Source organism: Telmatherina bonti (assembly GCF_933228915.1).
Source record: "Telmatherina bonti genome assembly, chromosome: 22".
Classification (NCBI taxonomy): Eukaryota; Metazoa; Chordata; class Actinopteri; order Atheriniformes; family Telmatherinidae; genus Telmatherina; species Telmatherina bonti.
In genome coordinates this window covers 25,586,694-25,613,936 of record NC_136631.1, presented here as the reverse complement: position 1 = coordinate 25,613,936, position 27,243 = coordinate 25,586,694, and the positions used below count along the sequence as shown (strand labels likewise).

At 43.1% G+C, this 27,243-nt stretch overlaps 1 protein-coding gene across 1 annotated transcript; it reads right to left on the bottom strand.

Moving 5' to 3' along the window:
• Positions 1–533: 533 nt before the first annotated feature.
• Positions 534–27,243, bottom strand: nin (ninein (GSK3B interacting protein); the record flags this gene model as incomplete). Its single annotated transcript, XM_079261710.1, has 27 exons — positions 534–829; positions 3,452–3,565; positions 11,017–11,109; positions 11,282–11,380; positions 11,470–11,604; positions 12,445–12,624; positions 12,727–12,873; positions 13,130–13,243; positions 14,112–14,228; positions 14,307–14,453; positions 14,560–14,629; positions 14,711–14,809; positions 17,715–18,829; positions 19,337–19,458; positions 19,563–19,698; positions 19,798–19,887; positions 20,144–20,254; positions 20,452–20,626; positions 21,067–21,207; positions 21,407–21,543; positions 22,280–22,435; positions 22,549–22,695; positions 22,865–23,040; positions 23,130–23,175; positions 25,361–25,533; positions 26,101–26,197; positions 27,052–27,243. The coding sequence occupies 27 exons, from the start codon at positions 27,241–27,243 to the stop codon at positions 614–616; spliced, it is 4,545 nt and encodes a 1,514-aa protein (XP_079117836.1). The 3' UTR covers positions 534–613.

Here is a 27,243-nt window from a genome sequence, read left to right as displayed (position 1 = left end):
ATCCTTCATTTATACCCAAAACATTCATGATGGTTAAGTCTTTTACTGCAGCTTTACACACAGTAACCGATCAGTGTTTTTGGTTTTTCCCTAAATGATTAGTTTAGAGTAAGTGTTAAAGCTTAAGCACATTCAGTCTATGAAGTTTCATATAGTGTTAAAAAACCCCCCAGCAAAATCAATTGGAGTCAACTAGATTAATGGACTATGCACAAGTTTACCACACTGGAGAAAGAAAAAACATGAGAGCATGTGTGTAAAAAGTACATTACAGTGCCAAGGATATATTGTTACTACTAACAGTTCCTACTTTAAGAAAAGGAAAACTTTAAAAAACATAACTTACTGTGAAATAGAACATCTTCTTTACAATCAGACCTCCTATATAGTTCTTTAAAAAAGATCCAACACATCATCTTTTTGCTTAGAGTGAAAACAAATAAAAATACTGCATATTTTAGATAAGATTTACACAAGATAAAACATTCCAGCTCGCATTCAGATGGCTGGATTTGTTGCACAAGCGTCCCTGCAGTAAAATAAAACAAAACAAACATTTGGTTGGTTTTGACACTTAGACCCCAAGTGTTGTTAACGTGCTTCAGAGATACCATTATGGGCATTTATAGTTGTAAGGTAGTGCTGGAAGAGATGATGAATTTAGATCCCGCACTATCTTGTTCAGGCTGGAGATCTTCTCTTCCAGCAGGTAGTTTTTCTTCTCTGCAATTTTGTGCCGCTGCTCCGTCATCTCCAGAGCCTTCAGCAGCTGTGTGTTCTCAACATACAGGTCATTGATCAGCACATCTGCTTTGCCATTCTTGTGCAGCTAGAAGAGCCAAATAAAAAAAAAATGATAAAGGTGTTATTATTTTAGCTGATGTAGCAGATAAGTTTGTATCACCCACAAAAAGTCAACAATTACCAACAATCAGAGTTCTACTTCAGTAAAACTAAGGATTTGACTGCTTGACTGGAGACCTAGTTGTCTGGAAGACTTTTACTTTGCTCCCCCTTCTGGAAGTCAGAGGAATTACACCAACACTGCACACTGCTCCCAATGAGAATCTCCAACATGTTCAATCAGACACCCTGGATACTTTCTGCATTTCATGGGAAAAAAAAAAAAGCATGGCATTTTTTCCTGGACTGGTTCATTTAAGACCATGCAAACCACAAATCTTTGAACTCCCTTAAAATGTTTACATCAGCTGTTCTACTTCTTAAAATCACTAAAAGTCTGTGAGATTGTATTTCAATAAGGTTATTGAAATACAATCATTGAACAGAGATCTTTTTTCTTTAACATAACGATGCAGACCGGTCCAGAATTACTGGACAAAATGTAAATAAGTAATTTTAAGAGTTTTATTTCTGTATCTTGTCCAGAAACATTTACACAAACTTCTAACACATTTTGACCTAAAAGTAATCAAATATCAGCACCGCAACAATAACAGATCAAAAAATAAATTAAGAAAGCTGCTGACTCACTGTATATATTGATGAATGATCATATTAAATGATCACTTTAAAAATAACGTTCTCACTGTTGATACAATGATTTAGTTCAGGAATATATAACTTAAGAGACATTTTAACCAGTAGACAACCACTTAACCAGCTTTTCTCCTGATGGAAACTCACAACTTCATTAATGTAACGAGACAAGCTAACACGTTACATATTCATCCCAACTTTTTAAACAGCTAGCATGTTCACTGGTAACTGGCCTGTATGGCTCAAATTTACTGGGTTTAATGGGTTTCTACTCAGAACAGTAATGTGAAAGCAGTACAGCTTACTGCAGTTTCTACCATTATCATCATCATCACAGGAAGCTGCTGATGAAGCTCCTCATGCTGTGCCAAACACGTCAATCATTTCTGCAGCATCATTTTTTCTTTTAACAAAACATTGTGCAGCAGTTCCTCTTCTCTGTTTCCTGTCCTGGGGTCTTACAGGTAACTGCATTTGCTGGTACAGACCCAAAAGGGGTTTACATCACCAGTTTGGTTTTTTTTTTTTTAGCTTGGTGTCAGTTAAGGAAAGAGCCAATGTGCTGCAAGTCAACGCATTTCATGTGTTGTTGGTCAGGAAAGAAAGTTCTTTGTCCATTTGGATAAATGACTTAGAGATTACAGTGAAAGGTGGCAGTAATTTGAGCGGGTCGGTTGCTGAGTTTTATGAACCAGTCAGACCAACAAATAAACTATGTCGTTTCCCATCAGGAAAATGCTCAGATTGCCAGATGACCAGTTTGTCCTTGCTGCCATATAATCTGCTTCTAATTGCAGAGGCTCACAACAGTAACGTTGTTTCATTGCTTCAGCCTTTGTAACCTGTCATTGCTGGTTGGCAGCAGCTGCACTCATGATGTCCACTAAGAGCTTTATCTGGCACTGATGGGCTCAAAACAGAAATGTCTTCAGTTTGTTGGACAACAAAATGCAAAAATTCTACAGGTTAAAAAAAAAAAAAAAAAAAAAAAAGAAGTAATTTAACAAATACTTGAGGTGTAGCTAAAGCTGAAACTTAGATTTGAGAAATGTGACACTGTGCTGTGAAAATGCTCAAACAATTGCAAACAGCTGGAGCTGCTTATTTGTAAGCATTAGGGGTGAGAAAATCAAATCGAAAAATCGGCAATCAGGATTTTTTTCTACCCAATACTTTTTTTCCCAAATAAAATTTATGCACTATACAATTTTTATTTATTTATTTATTTTTTTAAAAAAAAAACTTTTTACTTGTCTTCTTGGGCATTATAGCAGCAGAATGATGGTCTGGCTGCTATGTTTTTTACTCATTGAAATGAAGAAAAACAACAAGCAAAAAAGTTTTATACATTTTTTTTTTAATCTACAAAAATCAGCTATATCAAAGAATTGAGAGAATTGCAATTTAAATCAAATCGGCACCCAAAAATAAAAGGAATCGAATTGGGACAAAACATATTGTCACAGCTCTAGTAAGCACGTTGTCTATCATTGATCCATTTTATATACACAACTTAGTCCAAGTCAGTCAGGGTTGTGGGGAAGCTGGAGTCTATCCCAGTTATCCCAATTAGCAGACGAGAGGCAGAGTGCAGCCTGGACTGGTCACCGGTTTATTGCAGGGCCAAGCATGTGTAGTATTTGTGCAATGAGATAACTTATGATTCAAGAGAGAGCTTCAATTTTTTTTCACTGCATCCAGCATAAAGAATATCAACCCTGTTTTGGAACATGGTTGCATTGTCCTCTGCACTTGTAGATGGGTTTAAATATAAAAGGTATTTATAGAAATGGAGAGAATCTAATGTCGTTGGCGATTAAAACTCCTTTTTATGCAGATCTGTTGTGGCCCGTATTGATATAAACTGTAGCTTTTTTTTTGTGTTTTTTCTTTTTTAAACAAAATGTTTCAATTTATAAAAAAAACAATCCTTTAATAATATTGAACTGACCTGATCTTTCAGTTGAGCGACTTTCTCTTTAAGCAGCAGCTTGACGTTATGCAGAGACAGTTCGATTTCCCTCATGCGCTCCTCCATGTTCTTCATCTTCCTCTCTCTTTCATCCTGGTGAGAAGACAGTCAATGAAATCAAGCTGATGCAGAGGGAATCATTTTATGAGAAAATTGTGTAATTTTAGCCTCAAGACAGATATCACAAAAAAAAAAAAACAAAAAAGAAAAAAATACAAGAGAACTTCTTTTGAGCTACTTGCTTTATTATTATTTTTTTTAATCTGATTTGTGCATTAAAATGATTTCAGGTACATTTCTAAAGGACAGGACAATACTCAAAAATAAAATAAATAAAATAAATAGGTGTAAAACTACTCCATATATTCCAAATAAGTCTACAAAAATAATTTAATGTATAAATAACACAAACCCTATTTGGATTAAAAAAAAAAAAATGCAAGTTGAACTAAAACACAGAATGACACGTTTTATTAATAACAGTAACTAATAAAAATATCTAATAAAAGAAGTGAAACAAAATGATCAAGTCCCTCTTTGAGATAAACTCAAATGTAAAGTACGTGATGCACTTTGGCTGTGCAAGAGTGACGAAAAACAGGTCCAGAACACATTTCAACCAAGTGTAAAATGTGGAACATGGGATCAATATGAGGGAGAAACATCCAGAGAAAATCAGACGGGAACGTCAGAGTAAGCGACAGGAATGGTTTGATTGACAGAAAAAGCTCAGAAGGCACAAAGTGCACCTCAGTGTGATGCTCCTCCATGATCATAAGGCAATCTGTCACAAGATTCAGCCTCTGAGGATGTACACACACATACACACACACATACCCTGTCATAGTTAGAAAACAGAAGAAGTGCAATGCAGAACATTTCCCAGCATTAAGATGGTTCCCTGTAATCAGGACATATTTTCAGACTACAAAAGGTCATGTCCCTGTTTGTCAACATACAAATGCATACAACCAGTGTTACACTTTCTATAGCATGCCTGACAAACTTCATGTTGTTAGTGGTATTGTCATTGTTGCAATTAAAATCCCTTTGGGAAGAAAAGAAAAAAAAAAAAACCTTGTGCGTTTCCCTGCCACCTAGCAGCACAGACATACAATCACACCTTGAGCCTTTTGAATTAGGCACCACAATGGTTTACAATCTCCTATAAGGATGCAGAAAACATGGCATCATGTGCATCACTCAGACTGTCCCTCCAAACATCGCAGAGGAAGAGCAGAATATGAAGAGAAGCTAAAGCGAAGAGCAGGCGAGAGAAGCCGAGGTTACAATCCACCGATCCGCCGGTAGCTGTCTGCATGAGTCGCCCGCTGCTCCGGCATCGCCCCCTGGAGAGAAAAGGAGGTACACTTCACCAGAGCTCCACCCTCTCCTCTAAACCTAAACACCTACACAGGCTAGGGATACAGTAGATGATTCAATAGGGGTTGGGTCATTTACACCTGGAAATGAGTTTCATGAGTATTAAATAACAATTTTGAGTAAGTAATAAACTAAATGCAGAAGACATGCATCTCTAAAATGTGATATAATTCTAGTGAATAATAACATTTACTAAGTTGGTGATGTTGATCTTTAGCTAACCAACTACTGAAGACTTACAAAAAAATGGAGCACTTTAACAGGATTATAGAGGAACTTTTGGGACAAAAAAAAAACAACAACAAAAAAAACGTTCTTTTATGTCTTAGTTGCATGTAAAACCTCTTTCAAACCATTTGTCATTTCAAAATCCTTCAGCTTGGAATAAATACATGCTGATAATATGATCAGATTACCAAGTGATTATCTGCAAGCTATTATTTTCCTCTTGAATGTATTCACTGGTTGCTGCGTAAGTCAATGATTCTCAGTAAAAGCACCGTGTAGCGGCGCTGCAGTCACTGCAAGCACGACTAAGTGTTTGTGCCGGGTTTAGGGAGGGAAAAAATAAATAAATAAAAAAAGATGGAGGGCAAGTACGGATGGTGTACAAAATGAAATTAAGGGAGATGTACTATTGCTGTTTTTACGTCTAATTTTGAACAAATACCTTTAGTCAGAAAAGCACTTTCCACCTTATATATACAATTTATAGTTTATATTTTATGTTTACTCTTTATGCATGTTCTTCTTCTAAAAATAAGTCTATTCTTTATTTCTATTTCTATATTTTATTTCTTAAATATTTAAGGGATTCAATGTGGACGGAAAGGTAAGAATTTCATTGTACAGGGAAATTTGTTTCCTTACTGTGTTTTTCCACAATAAAAGCTTTGAATATTCTTAAATCTTTGAATCTTGAATTTTTTTTAGATGCCTTTGCAGCTTGGTGTAGTTTGGAAGAAAATGCAGTTTGAAAGAAAAGCATTTTAATATAATTGTTAGAAAAGTCAAATAAAGCCAAATAAATTGTAACTGTTGCATCATTGAGAATATTTAAGTGGGTATAATATTTTGTCTCATACTTCCTCATGCAGCTATGAACAAAGATGCAGTTTTCACACATTCAGCTTTAGTGCAAACTTTATATTTTATGCAACAAAGCTCGGGATGCACCGATCCACTTTTTGGGAGTTCCGATCCGATATTCCATCCATCCATCCATCCATCCATCTTCTGCCGCTTATCCGGGGTCGGGTCGCGGGGGCAGCAGCCTAAGCAGGGAAGCCCAGACTTCCCTCTCCCCAGCCACATTTGCCAACTCTGCGGGGGGGATCCCGAGGCGTTCCCAGGCCAGCCGAGAGATGTAATCCCTCCAGCGTGTCCTGGGTCTTCCCCGGGGTCTCCTCCCAGAGGGACGTGCCTGGAACACCTCACCAGGGAGGCGTCCAGGAGGCATCCTAACCAGATGCCCGAGCCACCTCAACTGGTTCTTCTCGATGCGAAGGAGCAGCGGCTCTACTCTGAGCCACTCCCGGATGACTGAGCTCCTCACCCTATCTCTAAGGGAGAGCCCGGCCACCCTGCGGAGGAAACTCATTTCAGCCGCCTGTATACGAGATCTCGTTCTTTCGGTCACGACCCACAGCTCATGACCATAGGTGAGGGTAGGAACGTAGATCGACTGATAAATCGAGAGCTTCGCCTTCTGGCTCAGCTCCTTCTTCACCACGACAGACCGGCGCAGAGCCCGCATTACTGCAGACGCCGCACCGATCCGTCTGTCGATCTCACGCTCCATCCTTCCCTCACTCGTGAACAAGACCCCGAGATATTTAAACTCCTCCACTTGAGGCAGGACCTGACTCCCGACCCGGAGAGGGCAATCCACCCTATTCCGGCTGAGGACCATGGTCTCAGATTTTGAGGTGCTGATTCTCATCCCAGCCGCTTCACACTCGGCCGCGAATCGCTCAAGCGAGAGCTGGAGATCACGACCAGATGAAGCCAACAGGACCACGTCATCCGCAAAAAGCAGGGACCCAATCCTGAGGCCACCAAGTCGGATCCCCTCAACCCCTCGGCTGCGCCTAGAAATTCTGTCCATATAAGTTATGAACAGAATCGGTGATAAAGGGCAGCCTTGGCGGAGTCCAACCCTCACCGGAAACGAATCCGACTTACTACCGGCAATGCGGACCAAGCTCTGACACCTGTCGTACAGGGACCGGACAGCTCGTACAAGGGGGTCCGGTACCCCATACTCCCGGAGTACCCCCCGCAGGAGCCCCCGGGGGACACGGTCGAATGCCTTCTCCAGGTCCACAAAGCACATGTAGACTGGTTGGGCAAACTCCCATGCCCCCTCCAGGACCCCAGAGAGGGTATAGAGCTGGTCCACTGTTCCGCGACCAGGACGAAAACCACACTGCTCCTCCTCAATCCGGGATTCGACTATCCGGCGGACCCTCCTCTCCAGGACCCCTGAATAGACCTTACCAGGGAGGCTGAGGAGTGTGATTCCCCTGTAATTGGAACACACCCTCCGGTCCCCCTTCTTAAAAAGGGGGACCACCACCCCAGTCTGCCAGTCCAGCGGTACTGCCCCTGATGTCCACGCGATGCTGCAGAGGCGTGTCAGCCAGGACAGCCCCATAGCATCCAGAGCCTTAAGGAACTCCGGGCGGATCTCATCCACCCCCGGGGCCTTGCCACCAAGGAGCTTTTTGACCACCTCAGCGACTTCAGCCCCAGAGATAGGAGAGTCCACCCCTGAGTCCACCAGCTCTGCTCCCTCATGGGAAGACGTGTTGGTAGGATTGAGGAGGTCTTCGAAGTATTCCCTCCACCGACCCACAACGTCCCGAGTTGAGGTCAGCAGCACCCCATCTCCACTGTACACAGTATTGACGGAGCACTGCTTCCCCCCCTGAGCCGCCGGATGGTGGACCAGAATCTCCTCGAAGCCGTCCGGAAGTCTTTCTCCATGGCCTCGCCGAACTCCTCCCATGCCCGAGTTTTTGCCTCGGCAACGGTCGAAGCCGCATGCCGCTTAGCCCGTCGGTACCCATCAGCTGCCTCCAGAGTCCCACAGGCCAAGAAGGCCCGATAGGACTCCTTCTTCAGCTTGACGGCATCCCTCACTGCTGGTGTCCACCAACGAGTCCTGGGATTACCGCCACGACAGGCACCAACGACCTTGCAGCCACAGCTCCGGCTGGCCGCCTCAGCAATAGAGGCACGGAACACAGCCCATTTGGACTCAATGTCCCCCGCCTCACCCGGGACATGTTCGAAGCTCTGCTGAAGGTGGGAGTTGAAGCTCGCTCTGACAGGGGACTCAGCCAGACGTTCCCAGCAGACCCTCACAACACGTTTGGGCCTGCCAGCTCTGACCGGCTTCCTCCCCCACCATCTGAGCCAACTCACCACCAGGTGGTGATCAGTTGACAGCTCCGCCCCCCTCTTCACCCGAGTGTCCAAGGCATGTGGCCGCAGGTCCGACGATACGACTACAAAGTCGATCATGGAACTGCGGCCCAGGGAATCCTGATGCCAGGTGTACATATGGACACTCTTATGCTGGAACATGGTGTTCGTTATAGACAATCCATGACGAGCACAGAAGTCCAATAACAAAACACCATTTGGGTTCAGAGGGGGGGGACCATGCCTCCCAATCACTCCCCTCCAGGTCTCACTGTCATTGCCCACGTGAGCATTGAAGTCCCCCAGCAGAACAATGGAGTCCCCAGAAGGAGCACCCTCCAGCACTCCCTCCAAGGACCCCAGAAAGGGTGGGTACTCTGAACTGCTGTTCGGTGCATAAGCACAGACAACAGTCAGGACCCGTCCCCCCACCCGGAGGCGGAGGGAAACTACCCTTTCATCCACCGGGGTAAACCCCAACGTGCAGGCACCAAGCTGAGGGCTGATGAGAATGCCCACACCTGCTCGGCGCCTCTCACCATGAGCAACTCCAGAGTGGAAGAAGGTCCAGCCCCTTTCGAGGGTACTGGTTCCAGAGCCCAAGCCATGCGTCGAGGTGAGTCCAACTATATCTAGTCGGAACCGCTCAACCTCGCGCACAAGCTCAGGCTCCTTCCCCACCAGAGAGGTGACGTTCCACGTCCCTAGAGCCAGCTTCTGCAGCCGGGGATCGGACCGCCAGGGTCCCCGCCCCTTGCAGCCGCCCAGCTCACATTGCACCCGACCCCTACGGCTCCTACCGCAGATGGTGAGCCCACGGGAGGTGGGGCGCCATGTAACCCTTTCGGGCTGAGCCCGACCGGGCCCCATGGGCGAAGGCCCGGCCACCAGACGCTCGCTCTCGTACCCCGCCTCCAGGCCTGGCTCCAGAGGGGGGTCCCGGTAACCCGCGTCCGGGCAAGGGAACATTCATGCCCAGGTTGGTCGTCATCATAGGGCTCTATGAGCCATGCTTGGTCTGGTCCCTCCCCTAGACACCGGTTTGCCATGGGTGACCCTACCAGGGGCATAAAGCCCCCGACAACATAGCTGCTAGGATCTTCGGGACGCACAAACCCCTCCACCACGATAAGGTGACGGCTCAGGGAGAGGCGATCCGATATTGATATCTGAAAATTGAATATCTGCCGGTACAGATATTTGCAGATACCAAATCTGTTTATGTGAACATTATTGTGACTATGGTTATTATTGCTGTTATAACTGTAAGATTTCATTAGGTTGCAATAAATTACTCATCCTTTCTTAAGTTACCTCACCAATATGAATATAACATTACAGATCTAACAATTTCTACAAGTGTTATTTTGATTTGGCACATTTTACCTAAATACAACTATAATTGTGTGGTTCTGAAACAAGTGTCTCACTTTTAGTTTAACAAAAAAACGTCAAATTTTAACATTCAAGGCATTAATTTATTTTAAAACACATCCGAAGCATGGCATCAAACACATCTGCGCTGGCCTGCGCATGGTTTTGAGCCAATACTGATATTGGTATCGGTGCATCCCTAAACAAAACACACAATAATCAGTACTGTGCAAAAGTCTTGAACCCCTCTCAGTTTTTATACTTTACCAAGACAACATGCGTACAAGGACTGGACTGGAAAAGAGTAAATGAAAAAAAAAAAAAAGCAGCCAATGTCCAAAAACACAAAGACTTTGGAAAATCTCCAGAAATCCCAGAGAATCAGCCTCTCTGGAAAAAATCTAAATGAGATGTTTAAAGACTTTTGCACAACACTGTTTAATTTAATATTGAAATAAACCATTTCAGTAATGTAAGGATGAGTAGTATCATGGATCTACATCTGTCTGTTCGAAACAGACGGATGTTTGTGCAACATGAGGAAACTGAAAAGAAAAACAAACAGTTGCTATAACCACACCCAGACGTCACACCAGCGAAACTACTCCAGGCCTGAGATGGAAACTAAAACAAACACTACGGTCTGAACACAACACAGAAACACATGCGGATATGACAGAGTAAATACTCAACATAAAATCAACTGTAAATGTGTGAAATATAAAGGTGATGACAGACTGGTGGTGAGACGAGTGAGAGAAGCAAAACTAAAGTGTGCAGCAAACCCAGCAATCAAAATGAGGAGGAAATGGTAAAACAAACAAAGATCACCACCATGAAACACTCAGCTCAGGTGTTTGTCTCTCTGTTTCCAGCTGTTCTTTGTTTTATTTAGTTGTTGATGCTTAAAATGTCAATGGTGACTTTGCAACAAAAGTATTTAATAATAGCACCTGAATTGAGAAGATGGAGTAGATGGATTACAAATTCAGCTCCCAGTGTATCCCACCACAACCAGATCCACCGTGAGGAACGGTGCCCAGTTCATATAAGAATTTATCATTGAAACAGCAAATGACAATGATGAGAAAAAAACAACATAAAAAATGGAAGGAGATGAAGTGTTAAGCATGTCTGAGTGAAAATGCAGCGCTACTACAGTACATCCTCAGGTTTTTAGCTCTACTTCCACTGCAGACTCAGCCAGAAGCTTTTTACTAATACAGAGAGGAAGATTTGGTTTTAAGCCTACCTGGACTAATTGTGTTCACAAGTAAAACACAGTGACGTGCTTGGCGAAGGAAAGTTAAAAAAAGAAAAAAAAAGAATAAAAGTTGAATATTTAAATCCTGCCATACCTGTACGTTTTCTGGATCTTCACCGCGATGTTGTCCCCTGGGTACCCTGTGAGGCGACGGAGGCAGAAGTCCAGCAAACTGAGCCTGAAATGTCTGAAAGAAGAAAGAAGTAAAACCAGTGTAGAGTTGCTTGGCTAGAAGAAAAAATATCATGTATGAATGATTTGAGAAGTTAGAAATTATTTAAGTTCAAGATTAAACCTATAGAAGCATTTATAACAAAAGGCACGCAGGAAACAGGGAAACATCCGTGTGGTGAAGGTACCTCCAGCAGCTGTGAAGACAGTCGAGCCATTTGTGCCCTGAGCGCTTCGTTTTCTTGCCGAAGGCTCTCCAGCTCCTGGCTTTGTTCAGCGCTGCATCCCTGTAACCACATAAAAGAACTTAGAAAACCATCAGATCATCCAAAATGCTCACTAAGGATTCCCCTAGTGTGAGGAGTGCAGTTCATACCTTGGCGATCTCCCTTTTTGCTTCAAGCTTTTGTTTCAGAGAGGCGTTCTCCTGCTCCAAGGCCTTCACCAGGGAGGACTGACTTGGTTGTTTGTGCTTATTCGGCGACAGGATGTTGGCATCAAGCTGACGGACCTGCAGCCACAAATTGAAACAGCAAACTAGTGACAAGCATAGAGAAGATGGCAATGCTGGTGAATTTCTTCTTTTTTATTAAAGTTATGGTTGGTAATTTAGCTGAAAGACATTCTTTTTTTTTTTTTTTTTTTATTCTGGGTGAAGTGATTCCTCGTCCTAAACCCCCCAGTTTACTGTAAATCTGTAAAAACTCTGACCAATCCAAATGCTCAGACCGACTTGAAGTTGCTTGTTTCTTATATTTTGTAAGCTTCTTCTCTCAGCTCCCCTCCTCCCCCTCCCGCAGCGCATAGCCGATAGCCACACCCTGCACATAAATAGTGTGGTAGGATGAAAATACGAGGTAGTGAAGAAGAAACTTGGAAGACAAAGATGTCTGAGAAAATGCAGGAAGGATTTCCCCGACCCAGCTCGGTTTATTTGCCTCTCGCTAAACAGCTGAGAAAGAAAATTGTTGGTGGAAAAAGATGCGAACTAGAAAAGCACTCGAAGGGGGCAAATCTCCACCAAGGCCTTTAAAAAATTCCTGGATCCAAACTGTGATCCAGATCACCACCAAAATTAAAACAGTTCTTCCTTTTTACATTTCCAACAACTCGTGAAAATTTAATTAAAATCCATCCATAACTTTTTGAGTTATCTTGAACACAAACAGATAAACGCAGGTAAAAACATAACCTCCATGGCGGCGGTGATAAAAAAGCCTCGGATCACGCAAGCACCAAAACCAGAGGGGGAGGAGCCAAGACAGGGTTCTACTTTCACATCTTGCGATCTCCCCAACATCACCTACCCCAGCTTTATGTTAAAGCCAGTTTGCTGTAGGAGCCAGCTCACCTTTTCTCTGGACTGGATGAGCTCGCTTTTGATGCTGCGCACTTCCGCCTGGAGCCTCTCGTTTTCCTGCCTGAGCAGCTGCTGCTCTGCCTCCATCAGTCGGGACATCTTCTCCCTGTACAGCTTCTTACTCTGATTCTGAAGACCGCTTGAGTGCAAAGCCATCTCCAAAATATGGTTCTGAAATCAAAAACAAAAAGTTCACCTTTTTTCTCCCATCACATTCTTTTGTAGCACTTTGGCAAGTTGTTTTTAAATCCTGCTAATGACGTAAAATCTCACCTTATCGTTGGCCTTCTGCAGCTGTTTTTGCAGCACTGCAACCTCATGCTTCAGGGAATCTCTTTCCTGCTGTAAAACGCGAAGATCCGACTTCAGTCGAGAGCTTTGATGGCCGACAGCTGGAAGACTTTCATCCACCGTCTTCACCTCGAGTGGACAAGAAGTTCATTTTGTTAACCTTCTTTTTGAATAAACAGAATTAATTGATGTAAAACGGAGATTATTTCAAAATGTTTTGAAATAAATCAACTAAACAGTCCTGTAATATTTGATCACATCTGAATGCACTTAAGGTTCAAGGAAAAGACGAGACACATGCAGTCTGCTTAAAATCCCACAGGAGCACGATATGTCATTCATCTGGAAAGTGATTATGACATTTATGTTTTCAGCAGACTCTTACTTTCTCTTGAGATTTAGGTAGCTGGTTGTGAATGCCTACAGCCTCCTTGTCGACACCCTTACGCTCCTCCACCAGATGGCTGAGCTGATTCTCCATCGAGTCCACCCTGACAGCCTGAAAGACAAAAAGACAACAGCTGTAATGAAGCAAACCTGAAGTTAATTAGTTCTGTGACTTCTTGTTTCCATTCTTTGCAAAATCATTAGAAGATCAGCAGTGACAGATGTTCATTTAAAAAGAAAAACAGACACAAACACAAACACACAAATGCAAGGCAGAACCATAACTTAAAAGCTGTACTAAATATGACAGCGCTAAACAGTACAAATGTAATCAATGGCTAGTTGTCCATAAAATACAGCTTAACTTTGTTATTTGCATTTCTTTTGCTAATATATGCAAAAGTATAAATATGCAAAAGAGTTTAGACTTTAGCAAGCTGACAGGAAAACTAGCCCCAATCAGTGGAGAGACTGTAAAACTCCTTCAGGAGGTAAAGTGATTAAAAAATGATGGCTCTTTTCAGTTTGTTCCATCTAAAATGTAGAGAAAGTACCAACAAAATGGGACAGTTGTAAAATGGAAACATGCAGGTTGACCATGGAAGATGGAAAAATTTAAAGAAACATGTTGGAAAAAGTAAATAAACAAAAGAAACATCTTTTTAGTTGCAAAAAACAGTTATGTTTGTGAATGAACTGGAAGTAACCCGTCACCCACATGTACATAGAAGAATACGAGGTTAGTGGGATAAAGTGAAGCTGCAAATCTGGATGAAAACTATGTTCAGAGATTAATTATTATTCTTCATTGGGTACGAACTTCCTCATATCACCATCCTCCAAGAACGCAAATTCCAATTTTTCATTTAGTCATCTTAAGCGATTAAACAGGGAAAAAAAAAAAAAAAAAAAAAAGTTTAAAAAAAATTAGTTTCTAATCTTTATTGAATTCAGACAAGAGCTAATAATCTGATTCTCACCTTCTCTCTGAGGTCAGAGAGCTGCTGTGACAGCTGGATATTTCTCCTCTCCAGCTGTGCAGTGTCCTCCAGAGCTTTGGTCAACTCTGCCTCCAGAGCCAACACACAAGCTGCCATCTAACACAAAACAGCCACCAATTAACTACCCGCTACAACCACATGACAACCACCCGTCCGCCATTAAGAAGCTCGCACCTTGCTTTTCTCTTCAGCCTTTTCCTTTATCAGCTCTGCCAGCTGCTGCTGAAGACTCTCCATCTCAGCAAAATTCTGGTTGTTTTTCTCCGCAAGGAGGCCGTTCTCACTTTCCAGCAGCTGGCTCTGCGAATGCAGCTCTGAAATCTGCAGAAAGAAAAGAAATCACATCTAAACAGCTGCTCGTGGATTAAAAAAAAAAACAACAAAAAAACAAAAAACCAAGAAGAGTATTTTATTTTATCACCGTTACCTCGTTCTTGAAATTATCTGCCGCCTTTTGAGCTGCAAACTTTTCCGTCTTCAAGTATTCCAGGGTTTGTCTAAAATTAAAAGGGGGAAATAAAATGTTTCTTGAAACCATTTAAGGTGCAAAGCTTCAAGTCTCATCAGGCGCTGCTTACATCAGCTCATCCTGGGCTTCTTTCAAGTCCCCTTCTTTCAGCGCTGCGATTTTTTTCCTTAGGATGACGTTTTCTCCTGCGAGACGAGTGGCTTCAGATCTAAACAAAGAAAGGACACCAGAAAACGTCAAGTCCAACATTATAATTTAAAATATATCCATGCAAATCATGTTTAAAATACAAAATGCCTTAAAAAAAAAAAAAAAAAAAAAAAAAAGCAAATAATTCTAAGCTTCCCAAACAAAACAAAAACACACCATCTTTTCTGCTTTCTGGTGATTTACTAGGACTAAAAGCAGCTAAACGTTACTCTGCTGCATCTCACAAAGGGTTTAGGAGGGTAACCAACGTCAACAGCACTATGTTGCGGCTGGGAACCAAGAGAGGGGCTTTGAGCACAATAGGGAAGAGGCAGCACAGACCACAGGGGGACATGGAGGAGCCTAGTTATCTCCACGTTACCTATGAGCCCGAGTCGTTTCGTTTAACGTCTGCGATTGGTCTCGTAGCTCTGTGATCGCTCTGCGAAGTTTGCCGTTCTGCTTCTCAAACTCCTTACAGCAATCCTCAAGCTGCATCCCTGCACGCACCGTCTCCTCTGGAAGAACAGGTTTGTCTGTGTGGACGTCCGGCTGCTGGGCCGCCTCCTCCTCCTCCTCCTCCTGCTGCTGCTGCTGCTGCTGCTGCTGCTGCTGCTGCTGCTGCTGCTCCAGCTCGCTGAGCAGCAGGAACAACTTGGTGTTCTCCCCTCTCAACCTGCGGATCTCATCCACCAGTGAAATGTGCTGGTCTGGGAAATCATGGAAAATGTTGATCTTGCCTTCGAGGCTCCAAACCCTCTTCTCGAGATCACCGTTTTGCTCCTTCAGTTTAGCATTTTCACACATGCAATCTTCATATCTAATCTGAAGATCTGCCATTTCTAAGGCCTTCATCTCCAGCTCTTTGACATGCTCCATGAGCACCAGCATCTGGACTTTGAGGCTGTAGTTTTCCTCCAAAGCCTGGTGGCCATGTTTTATTTTCTCGCTGTGGTGAGCCAACAGATTCTCCAGTATTTCTGTTTTCTGTTGAAGCAAAGAAATCTTCTCTTGCAGGAGAACGTTCTCCTCTGCGGCGGTGTTATGCAAAGCTTGTAACTGAAGAAGTGGGCACTCCTGATTTTCCTGATCAGAAACTCCACATTGAGCCTCCACTCCATCATGTGAGTAATCGTCGTGGTTTTCATCCTTCACTTCTGCTCCTGAATGTTTACAGTCTTCATCAAAAAGTGTTTTTACTTCCTTGTTTCCGTGAGAGTAACTAGGCAAACGGTCGACCTCAGCATCCGCCACGCAGCGCTCACCGGGGTCACCAGCCTCCTCCAGCTTTAAGGCCACAACCACGGTCTCATGATGCTGTTTATCTTTGTGGGAGCAGTTTCCACAGTCCACCATCGGTACATCTTGAGGTTTTCTCTCCTCCTCACAGGACTCAAGAACTACTTTATTCTCATCGTCTGCAAACGCCTCGAGTGATGAGATGGGTTCACGCCGAAACTCTGGGAAAACTGCGTCGTTTTTGTTTTCAGCATATAAATAACCGTCGGGGGACTTCGGGTTGAGGTGATCGTCTTCATGAAACTGTTCGTCTCGCTCAGGGCTCATCTCTTCAACCATGTGATCAGGAATAACCTCATCATCGCATCCGTCGCCATCACAGATGTTTTCAGGCTGCAAGTCATACGTCTCCGTTGCTTCTTCCACAGAAGACGGAACATCTTGTTCTTGGTGAACATCAGCATCCATCCACTCCTCATCTCCCTCAGCATTTCTGGCATCGCCACCATCTTCATCATAGTCTTGATCAACGTCTGTGTCATCACATCCTTTATCTTCTGGATAAGAGAGCTCAGATCTGCCATCTTGCTTGAGCAGATCTTGAGATGTTTCATCAGAGGAAGAAATACATTCTTTGGCGGTCAGCATCCCAAGAAACTCAGACATGTCGCTGGATTCTTTGTCTTTCTTCTCTGCAGATGCCAAAAGCTGATTTAACGTCATCTCCAGCTCTTTTATTTTCATCCTGAGTGCGTCTCTCTCCACTCTAAGTGCGTCAACCTCCGGATCATCCTGAAACTTTTTCTCGAGCGCGGACAGATTTTCCTGGAGCTCCTCCCGTTCAAGTTGGAAGTCCTCGGCCGCTTGTTTGAGAAGCATCTCCAGCTCTTCAGCTTTCATCTTCAAGTCATCCCGCTCGGTTAACAGCTGGATCCTCTCTGCAACCTGCCTCTCGCAAATGCTGAGCGTCTCCTTGTACTTCGCCTCCAGTTCTGAATGATTACTGAGAAGTTCCTCTCTCTCCTGCTTAAAATCCTCCACAGTTTGGTTCAACAGGAGCTCAATCTGAAGCGCTTTGCCGTCAGACTGGGAGAGAAGCTCGTGTTTCTCCTGAAGTCGGCTATGGAGCTCGTTCAGCTGCATGCTGAGATCTATTTCTTTACTCTGAGCCTTGCTCATCACGTCATCCAGCTCGCTTTGCAGCTGCTTGTTCTCCATCATCAGCGCCTCTATTTTTTCACCGTGAGCGCCTTCTAGTTCTTGTCTTTCTTGATCCCATTCCTGACTCAGTTTGTCTTTTTCCACCTTTGCAGCCTCCTCCATGGTTCTCTCTTGCTCCCGGGCGCTCTCTAGAGCCTTCTGCAGCTCTGCTTCCCAGCGGAGCTTCTGCGCGACGTGGCTTTCGGACAGAGCTTTCAGCTCACCTTGGTAGTGCTGTTCGAGTTTCACGATATCAGCTTGGAAACGTTCTGCAACGTGTTCCTGATCGCCTGAGAAACGGTCTTCCACTTCTCTTAGTCTTTGGTTGAAGCTGAGCTCAACTTCCTCCCTGTACAGGGTCATTCAGTCTTTATTAAAGCAACAGTTTTTTACACTTTGGTACATTATTAATCCCGCACAAAAATGATCTCACTCAAAAAGTGTCAAACTATTTGTGTAACAGAAATCTTAATCGTGCGCCTCACCTCTCCCGAGCGATGTCATCTCGCAGTTTGTCCAACATGGCGCCGAGCGCGTCCCTTTCCTCAGCGTGCTTCGCGCTCAGCTGTTTCATGGCCTCTCGATGGCTCTCTTCCAAACGTGCTCTCTCCTCTGCAAGTAACCCGGCTATCCTCTTCTCTTCCTCCTCTTTTTCAGCCTCAAGCTTCTCCCTCTCCTCATTCAGTCTGTCCTGGACCATGCCTTCGTAGTCCTCCTCTAGTTGCAGTCTCTCCTTCTCCCACTCCTCCTGCAGCCTTTTCTCCCTCTGCTCAAACTGACCCTGCAACTGCAGCCTCTCTTCTAGTATTCTGTCGAGGACAAGCTTCTCGTGATGCTCCTGGAGCCGAGCTTGTTCACTCTCCCACTGCTGCCTCAGCGCGGTCTCCTTCTCCTCTTGCTCCCTGACTAGTTTCAGCATCTCTTCCTCCAGCAGCATCTGCAGAGACTCAGTGTTCTGCTCGTCCAGCTGAGCTCTCTCCTTCTGCCACTGCTCTGTTAAACGTCTCACAACCTCGTCTCGCTCCTCCTCAAACCTCAGCTTCGCCTCCTCTAATCTGGCTTTTAGTTCATCTTCATGGCCTTCCAGCAAAACTTTCTTCTCCCTTTCCCAGTCATCTAATAAGCTCCTTTCCAACTCAGCCTTTTGCTGCAGCAGCTCCTTTCTCTCTTCCATCAGTCTGGCTTCTAGTTGTTCCGCTTGTTCCTCCTTTAGCTTGCTGATCTCCACGGCGTATTGGTTCCTCAGCTCCTCCATCTTAGTGAGAAGGTTTTCATTGGTCTCTTCCCCCAGGGTCTTCAGCTGCTCCTCCAGGTCTGCAGCCCGAGCGCGCGCTTCCAGCAGCTGCTCTCTGAGGTTCCCCGCCTCCTCTTCTTGCTGGTTTTGAAGATCGTCCTGTTCTTTGGCCTGTTTCTGCTCCAAACAGGCGCGTTTCAGCTCCACCTGTTCTAGCTGGTTCAGAAGCTCTTGTTTGCGGTTCTGGATGTTGACCATTTCCTCCTTCAAAGCCTGGACCTCCTGCTGGTATCGGAGGGTCAAGGCAGCTTTCTGATCTTCGTGGGTTGCCCTCTGCTGTTCGATCATGATGTCAAATTCATTCATCTGTGGCCAGATAAACAGAGGAACGAATCATTCCTACTGGTTCTGAAAGGTTCAAATAACCAGGATGAAAACATCTAAACAGACTTTATTTCCTTCTCCTACTTAAATTTCCGGTAGTCTTATAGCTTACATGGCAATCTGTGAGACACTTTGAACTGAATTAATTTTATAATCTATAAATGACAAATGAGGATAGTCATTTCAGACATCAGGGTCACAATGACAATATTATTATAATATTGCCAGAAATCTTGTAAAGATCTAATATTTTATTTTAATAATCCCTTTTTATTTCCTGAAAAAAAAAAAAAAAAAAAAGATTTACTCAAGTAAAAGAGAAACTTTGAACAAATTATTGTGCATTAATATTGCCTGAAGAAGAGATGGAGGTCGGAAAACAACCAGGAAGCTGAGCCTTTCAAACTCTCAACCTCAAACCTTCATTTTCTTCTCCAACACTGGCAAAGCTGAGTGACGCACAGTTAAACATGGACTAGACAAACAAACCTTGCTTTCAAGCTGGTTTCGCAAATCCTCCATTTCTTGAAGATGCTGCTCCTTCAGCTGCTCCATCATCATCTCCGCTTCCAGGCTCATGCTGAAAGGCTGAACATCTTCTGAACCGATACCTGTAAATACTCGCATATGAGTGGGCTTAGATTTGGTGCAGATTTGGCTTGTTTCCACGTAAAATGCTGATATATTTGATTGCTATTCATATTCACAGGTCTACCTGGGTCGGACTCCATGCCGGGACTTTTACTCTCCAGCTCCTCAGGCAGAGTTTTGTTGCAGGGCTCAAGATTTCGACCCAGAGTGTGGAACTCCTGTAACTCTGACTGCAGCTCATCAATACGATCCTGCAGCTCCTGTGAAATGCCAGTTAAAAACCCGCAACTTTATTAGAATTTTGTCTTTTTGAAAGATTTTGAACAGAGAAAAAGTTCGACGAAGAAATAAACAGTCACCCTGCATTGTGCTTCATAGCTGTTGCGCAGCTGTTTAATGCGCTCCTCTTGGATCAGGAAGTCCGCACTGCCAGGGTCTAGCTCCCCAAACTACAAGGTAATCACATCACATTATAACATGAGAATATTTAATGGTCTGTTTGTTGCCAAAAACAACCAAATAGAAATAACCAGATAGAGCTGCGCTGTAGCAGACATTTACAGATCATCAGATTGTGAATAGAAAGCAGGAAAACATCACAATATTTATAAAAAATAAATAAATAAATAATAATAATAATTTTAAAAAAAGTAATTATGGGTAGAAAACAAAAAATGGAAATGACGTGAAATGAGTCAGCATTACCTTGTTTTTCATAATATTATCCATATTGGTTTGGAGTTTAGTTATTTGACTTTGTGCCTCTGCTAGTTTTTCATTACTATCCAGCAATTCCATTTCAAGACGTCTGTTCTCCTGAAAACAGGCACAATTCAACAACACAGATTGCATTTATATTCACTTTTTTTGAACAGATGATGTAAAATATGGTAAAAAGCCAGAATAATCTGTCAAACATGATCAACTATATCAACCAAGGAGACATGCTGTGAATGACTGATTGTCTTTATGGAAACAGCCACACAAACGTCGCTCTACGATCGTGTCGGTACCTTCACAGAGATGGAGAGGTGGTCTCTGAGGAAGGATTCATCCTCCCTGATCTTCTCCATCTCTGCCTCCAGCTCCTCACGCTGCAGGGCCGCCTGCTGGTGGATCTGGTCCATCTCCTTCATCAGCTCGGATCGGACTGCAACTAGCTTGTCTTTGTGATCCTGTTCAAGCTTCCTGCAGATTTTGAATACAATGGATGAAGAAAAAAAAAAGAAAAAACACAAATACCAAAAATGTTATAGTCTGTGTCAAAGCAGGAAGTTAAAACTTAAAATTGTTTTCACGTCCTCATCAACAAAAAATACTTTAAAGCAAAGGTATTGAACTTTCCATTTGTAATGTTAAGTAAAAGAGGGGAAAACTAATAAGGATCAGCTCTACTCTGTGAATGAAAGAGATTAGTGGAGGTGACAGCTATAATCCCTTCGAATTTCAATCCACCTCAGTAAGCAAGCCAGGATCTAAAGGAGTCATGTCAGGACAAAAAACAAGACAAAAACACAAAGAAATATTTAAGAACAAACCTAAAAATTCCCCACAAACAAGAATTACTGAAGCATGTTGAAGAAGAAGCTACCCACAGCACAAGCAGGGTGACGCGAGTGGCGGATTACCTGAGGTTGAGGCTGTTCGTGTGCTCGATGGCAGAGTGATGTTCATCCACCTCGGTGGCAAGCTGAGTTTTCTGCTTCTCTGCTTTTTCCAGGTCGGATCGGATTTTTTCCTTCTCTCTGATCTCTTGGTCCACACGCTCTCTGACAAGACAAAAAAAAAACCAGCAACTATAACTGCAAAGAGAACCGAGCGTCACTACAATTAAAGCGACGATGCTGCAGTGTTTATGGTTTCATTGAAACTTGCAGCTAAAAAGTTATTTCTAATCTAGTTAATCGTGGATTAGGAAATCGTACTGGGATCTAAATGAGCTGCATTACAGCGGTGACTCATACTTACAGGAGATATCTGATCTCAGCTTTGAAGCTCGCCAGTGCAGCCTGGTGAATCCCGTTCTTGGTGACGAGCAACTCGTTTTCAAGTGCCATGGTGAGATCTGCAAGGCTCAGTTTCCCATCAAGGTCAAAGTTCAAAGCCTAAAACGATTTTTTAAACACATCATTCAGTTTTTTTTTCCCCTCACCCAGAAAATTTGTCTTCTTTTCGTAGTTATCCAAACATCCGAGAAAACATCGGCAAAGTTGTAAGTTAGCATTTGTTTAGAAAGACGGCCAGTAAAGTTGTTGGAGGAAGCTACCTGCAGGATCTCTCTTTTTTTTTTAAATATAAATTTATTTATTGAGGACATACAATAGTAACAAACGTCGAGTTTCAAGTTATCCTTGATACATTTTTCTTTCTCCCCCCCCCCCCCTTAAAATGATAGGCCTATATTACACATTGAATCAGTCAACGGTCATAAAATAAAGGTCGTTGTAGCCGATTGCTTCAATACCAGATAAACAAAAAAGGAAAAAAATCGGTTTAAAAAAATAAAATAAAATAAAGATAACCTAGAACAAAATAATAATAGTAATAACAATAAGTAAATATAATTAGAACAACAACAGCGACAACAAAAAAGGTAGGGCAAGGTAAGTGGGTGGGGAATTAATCAGAAGGTATTGTTTGTAGTGATTTACAATGTTCCATAAAAGATCCCCATTTATGTTCAAACTTTTGTTTATGTCCTTTGATAGCGAAATTAATTTTCTCCATCTTAAGAAATGATAGGACATCACGCAACCAGTGAGATATTAAAGGTGCCTTAGAAGATTTCCAAAGTAATAAAATATTCCGTCTAGCAATAAGTGATGTAAATGCCAAAATTACCTGCAGGATCTCTGCACTGTTTTCTATTCCCTCTTCTATCCAGGCATCCAGGATTTGTTCCACTGGGGTGAAACCAGTGCCATCATCGAGTATAGAGAAGAGACGCATCCCAATGGTGCTGGTTAAAACAGAGATCCTGCGGCCTCCCTCAAACGGCTGGAGGAGGAACAAATTGTATTTTTACACCTCATTTCAAATCAATCCAATAAAAAAGCACTTATTAATGCAACGATGAATCCAACTTAGTGGAGATGAAACTGATGTCATACCTGAGTGGAGTGATGGCGTTTAAGCTGTCTGTATGGCGTGGAGGCAGATGGCGTTGGGGGTTTGTTGTGGTTTACGACCCTGGATACAAACTCCTGAACATTCATCACGCCTTCGCCGGCAAGACTCAGCAGAAGATCCCCGCTCAGCTGGAAAATGTATTATTCTTGGTGTTGAAATCATTTCATGATGAGAGATCTGAATGTTGCTAAAGCTTGAAACTGTACGAGGGATGTGAACATTACAGTCACATCATCTGCATAGAAAACAAACAAACAAAAAAAGAGCCAGAGATTTCCTAACTTAAATGTATCCCACCTCTAAGCCCAGATGTTCACAGAGAGCCAGCAGCTCGGTGTGACCAGCACACCCGTCCAACGTTAACGGCAACTCCTCGCAAACGTCACGCAACCTCTCTTCTAAACGGGAGGACAGCGGAGCGACGGATCCCCGCGGCGTGCTGGGCTCATCGGGGTTCCATAGATGCATCTGGCCTGCAAGCGATGCACATTACTGGCTCATTACAAGCAAATCTTTACGGAGAAGACAAGTCAATGGAAACACTATGAAAAGGCAGACATACCTTCTGCCTCATACTCCTCTGTGTTCGTTTCGTTGGCATTCCAGCGCTGGAGGACAAAAAAACAAAAAACCCACAAAATAAAAATAATGCGTATAGACGGTAAAAACTGTTTTTTTTTTGGTTGTCTATCTCTAACTGGGAAAGATCCAGTCTAGATGCACATGGAGAGAATAATGGAATGAAAAATAAAAGTTTCTGCTGGCAGTCTCAAATGAATAGAGAAAGTTTTCTCTTTTTTATTGAAGTTTCAGGTATCTTAATATAGCAGCACCCTTCAATCAAGAAATGTTGCCTTTAACAGGATTAAAACAAACTTTTTTTTTTCTTTTTTTTGTGTGTGTGTTTTTTATCAAATATTAAAAGGAGGTGGGGCTGAGCTGGGTGTGACCCAGTCCCAGAGTGGCCCATCCATTGTTCAGGAAGCCGACAGTGAGGGAATGAGGAGCAGATGGGATTCTACGAGTGGCATTTTGATACATGGACTGTAGGCATCCAGGAGGGAGGGGGTAGCGAGGCTCATTGTTCCTCCGTCACAGTCCTACACCCTCCTCCTCCCACAACACCAGGTCTGCTGTCTCTGAGCCCCCCCTTTCCAACCCCATCTGCTGGTCCACAGGCCGGACGTCGCTGTATTGTCGCAGGCTAGATTAGTCAACACCAAGACACGCTTCTATTCAGTGTCTCAGATAGTGTTTGTCTTCTGGCAGGCAGGCATCTGGGGTGGCTTCAGACAATACATCCATCCAAGCTCAAGCAGAACTGACCATTATAATGCTCTGCTGAATTTTTCTTTGTTGCCGCTGATGTTGCTGAAGCGTTTTCTAACTCGTTTCAACCTGGAAAATATCTGCATCAGTATTAGAAAGTAACCTAAGCTGGTCTGACCGCAGCAGACAGTAAAAAAAAAAACATTTTATATGAGGTGTATACGTTAAAACAAGGCAATAATCTGTGAACAACACCAAATAATAACCTCAGTAACCCTGTGTTAAAGAACAGAGGTGAAATATGACCATCTGATGGAAGCAATGCTTTTGGTAAAAAGAGTTGCTGGACTTATTCTTGCAGTGAAATCAGTGAAAATAACCATGCACAGTAGAGTCTAGTCATCATCTCTCTTTTGTAGCGACATTCAACAACTAAAGTGATCTGACGAGCAGCTGAGCTGGGAAAAGCATGAAATCCTCCTCTTATGAATATATATCAATGAACAAGGTAATCAGATGTAAAGCATTAAACATGGTAAATAACCTTATAATTAAAAAAAAAAAAAAAAGTCAGATATAATTAAAAGAAATGTAATTGATCATTTTTTCGCAAACAGAATAAAAAAGAAAACTGCCTGCAGTCTTCAGCTTCTGATACAACAGCACGATAAACACTGCATCATACATGATAAAACAAACATGGGAATGTGGACTTTTGGCCATATTTCCAAGACTTCAAGAACTTTCTCATACCTCATGTTTTAATATGAAGTGGTATGAAATTCTGTTCTGAGGTCCAGATACTGCTTAGCCATCTCAGATGTAAAGACATACTAAAAATAAGTACATTAATAAAGAAAGAAAATACTTTTTCCTGCACTTTTGTAACAATTGATGAGTTCTTTGACACTTTTGGAGACAAAACTGGAGTCAAAAATATTTTCATGCAACCTAAAGAGACCTTGAGCTGGTTTTCCTGTACATTTCCCAGCTTTATTTCTGTTGTACAACGCAAAGGGTCAAACTATGCAGCTGTGAAGCGACCTGAAGCTTTATAAAGCCCTTTCATGAAAAATGTCACATTTTTATTCAGTGCCGCATCATTGCCAGCATATGCAGTCAGGGCAAAGTTCAGCTCCACGCTGAACACTTCATTTCCCACAGAATCACGTCATGAAACACTTCACCGACAGCCATGTGTGACAGTACACCGACAGGTTACGTGTTGAACATCTAAGGCGCTTCCATCAGTATTTATGTTTAACATGTTATTTACAGAGCGCCAGGTAGTTATGTAAAGAAGAATGCACTGAGAACCTGGCATTGGAACCTTTATATTACATTTCTGGATCTACCCTGCATGACACTAAGCTGATTAACCAAGAATAACGCCTCAACATGGCTGCGGTTGCCAAGTAACGCAGAACATGCAAGGACAGGAGACGATAAGACTGGCACCCGTGTTTGTCTGGAGGTTTAACGTGACACTGGAAAAAAGGAAAAAAAAAACTCTTAGCCTTTTACCTCACGCTTCCTGGGAACGGCTGAATCATAGTTGTCCTCCAAATCCTCCTCATCAGCAGGGTTTATGTTCGCTACTTCGGACGAGTCTGAAACGGGCTCCGTGAACTCCGGTGTGGAGCGGCGGCCATAACGTTTACTGCCTTTCACAAACTTGGGTTGGACCTCAGCAGAATCTGAGGGGGACAACATGTGTATATTGTTATTATGTAGAAGACCAAATGAAATAAATTAAAAAATAAAAGTCCCAGCGACTAACATTTCCCTGCACAGCTACTTCTCCAATCAACTTCTTTAAAAGTGGCAACCAGGATGTCAGAGCAGCGTCCAGTTTGTGTCAGTAAAACATGTGTCTGGTTAACAGTGCTTAAAGGGTAAACTCCAAAGAAATTGCACCTGAATGATAAATGTTCTCCAAACTTCACTACAGCATGAAGCCGTGCAATCAGCTCAAGCATGACAGTGCAAACAGAGCCGACAGCTGATTGGATCTGAGCCAGTTCACTTTCCTCTGCTTCTGTTTGTGGATGTGCAGCTGACTCAGCACTGCCCCGGTCCTGCTTGTCCTAATCGCCTTCTATACTCGGATGACTTAGTGAAAAGGCTCTTAAAGTTCAATATTAAACCCAATACAGTTATAAATTACAGATAAACAGCATGACTTCGTGCTCTGTAGCTTTTGACACTCTGGTCCTCTTATAAAACACTTATTTATATCTGCTAGGATTTTTATCCAACTTTACCTGGCTTTGGTAAGGTTTCCTCCTCTTTGGCTTGAGGCGGCTCAAATGATGCGGACAAAACCAGAATAAGTGCATTTTTGAACTGATCGAAGTCAACCTGCAACAAGTATTGATAAAAAATAAATAAATATATAGTTACTTGACTCTGTACTTGTTAAAACTTGAAGATTCCTCGTACAGAATTCATGCAACGCTGAATATGTGAAGAAGAAGAAAGTTCATGAAATTCCACAGAATGGGTGTAATTCCCCGTGTGCCGGGTGGAGACCGGGTGTCCCTGGTGGAGGAGGGTCTGAGCAGGAGCAGGGAGGTCACACTTCAACAATCAGCAGCTGCTAACCCTGAATATGGTGATTTTCTTTGTGCTTTAGAGGCTGACGGCTGGCGCCTATAGAAAGACCTTTCTTTTTCTTGTTTTTGAGATTATTGTTGGATGCCATAGATAGGCAATCAGTTCGCTGGCGTCTGTCCGAACATTTACCCCACCCACACGTGCAAGACAATGGCCACCAGTCTGTCCACACGCTTATATACAAAACAGAATTTCATGTGAAAGTGTGGAGCAAGCAGTGGTAAGCAAAAAAAAGCCTTATCTGCTCTTTTTAAGGATCAAATGACGAAAACAAAAAGTGTAAACTCGTACTGAGGTCCAGGTGTACATATCTGATAAGTATCCTGCTTGTTTCATACATTTCCACATGGAGCACACTCAAAGAAGCACTTGCGTGAACGGTGATTAGCTGGCTTGGTTGTCTTGGTGACAGACAGAATAAAAGGATGAGGGGGGAATATTTTCTCCTCAACAAGACAGCAAACAAAGGAGCAGAAAGCTTGGAGACACGAGGACCTGAGAGCAGAAGGAGCTCAGCAAAGGTGGAAAATGGCCACAGATGACGTGCACATCACAATGGGATGATTCCCCAAACTATGCAATGATCTGATCAGTCTTACCCTGGCAGTGAGGCGGTCCTGGCTCTGCAGCAGCGTCTGGAGGAGAGCTGGTGTAGCATCATCCAGGTGGAGGGACTGACAGAGGTCAAAGAGTTCCTCTGGGTTCAGAGAGCCACAGCCACTGCTGTTAAAACTGTTAAAAACTTCCTTTAGGCGCTCCTCATATTCGTCCTGCTCCTGGCCGTCATCCAT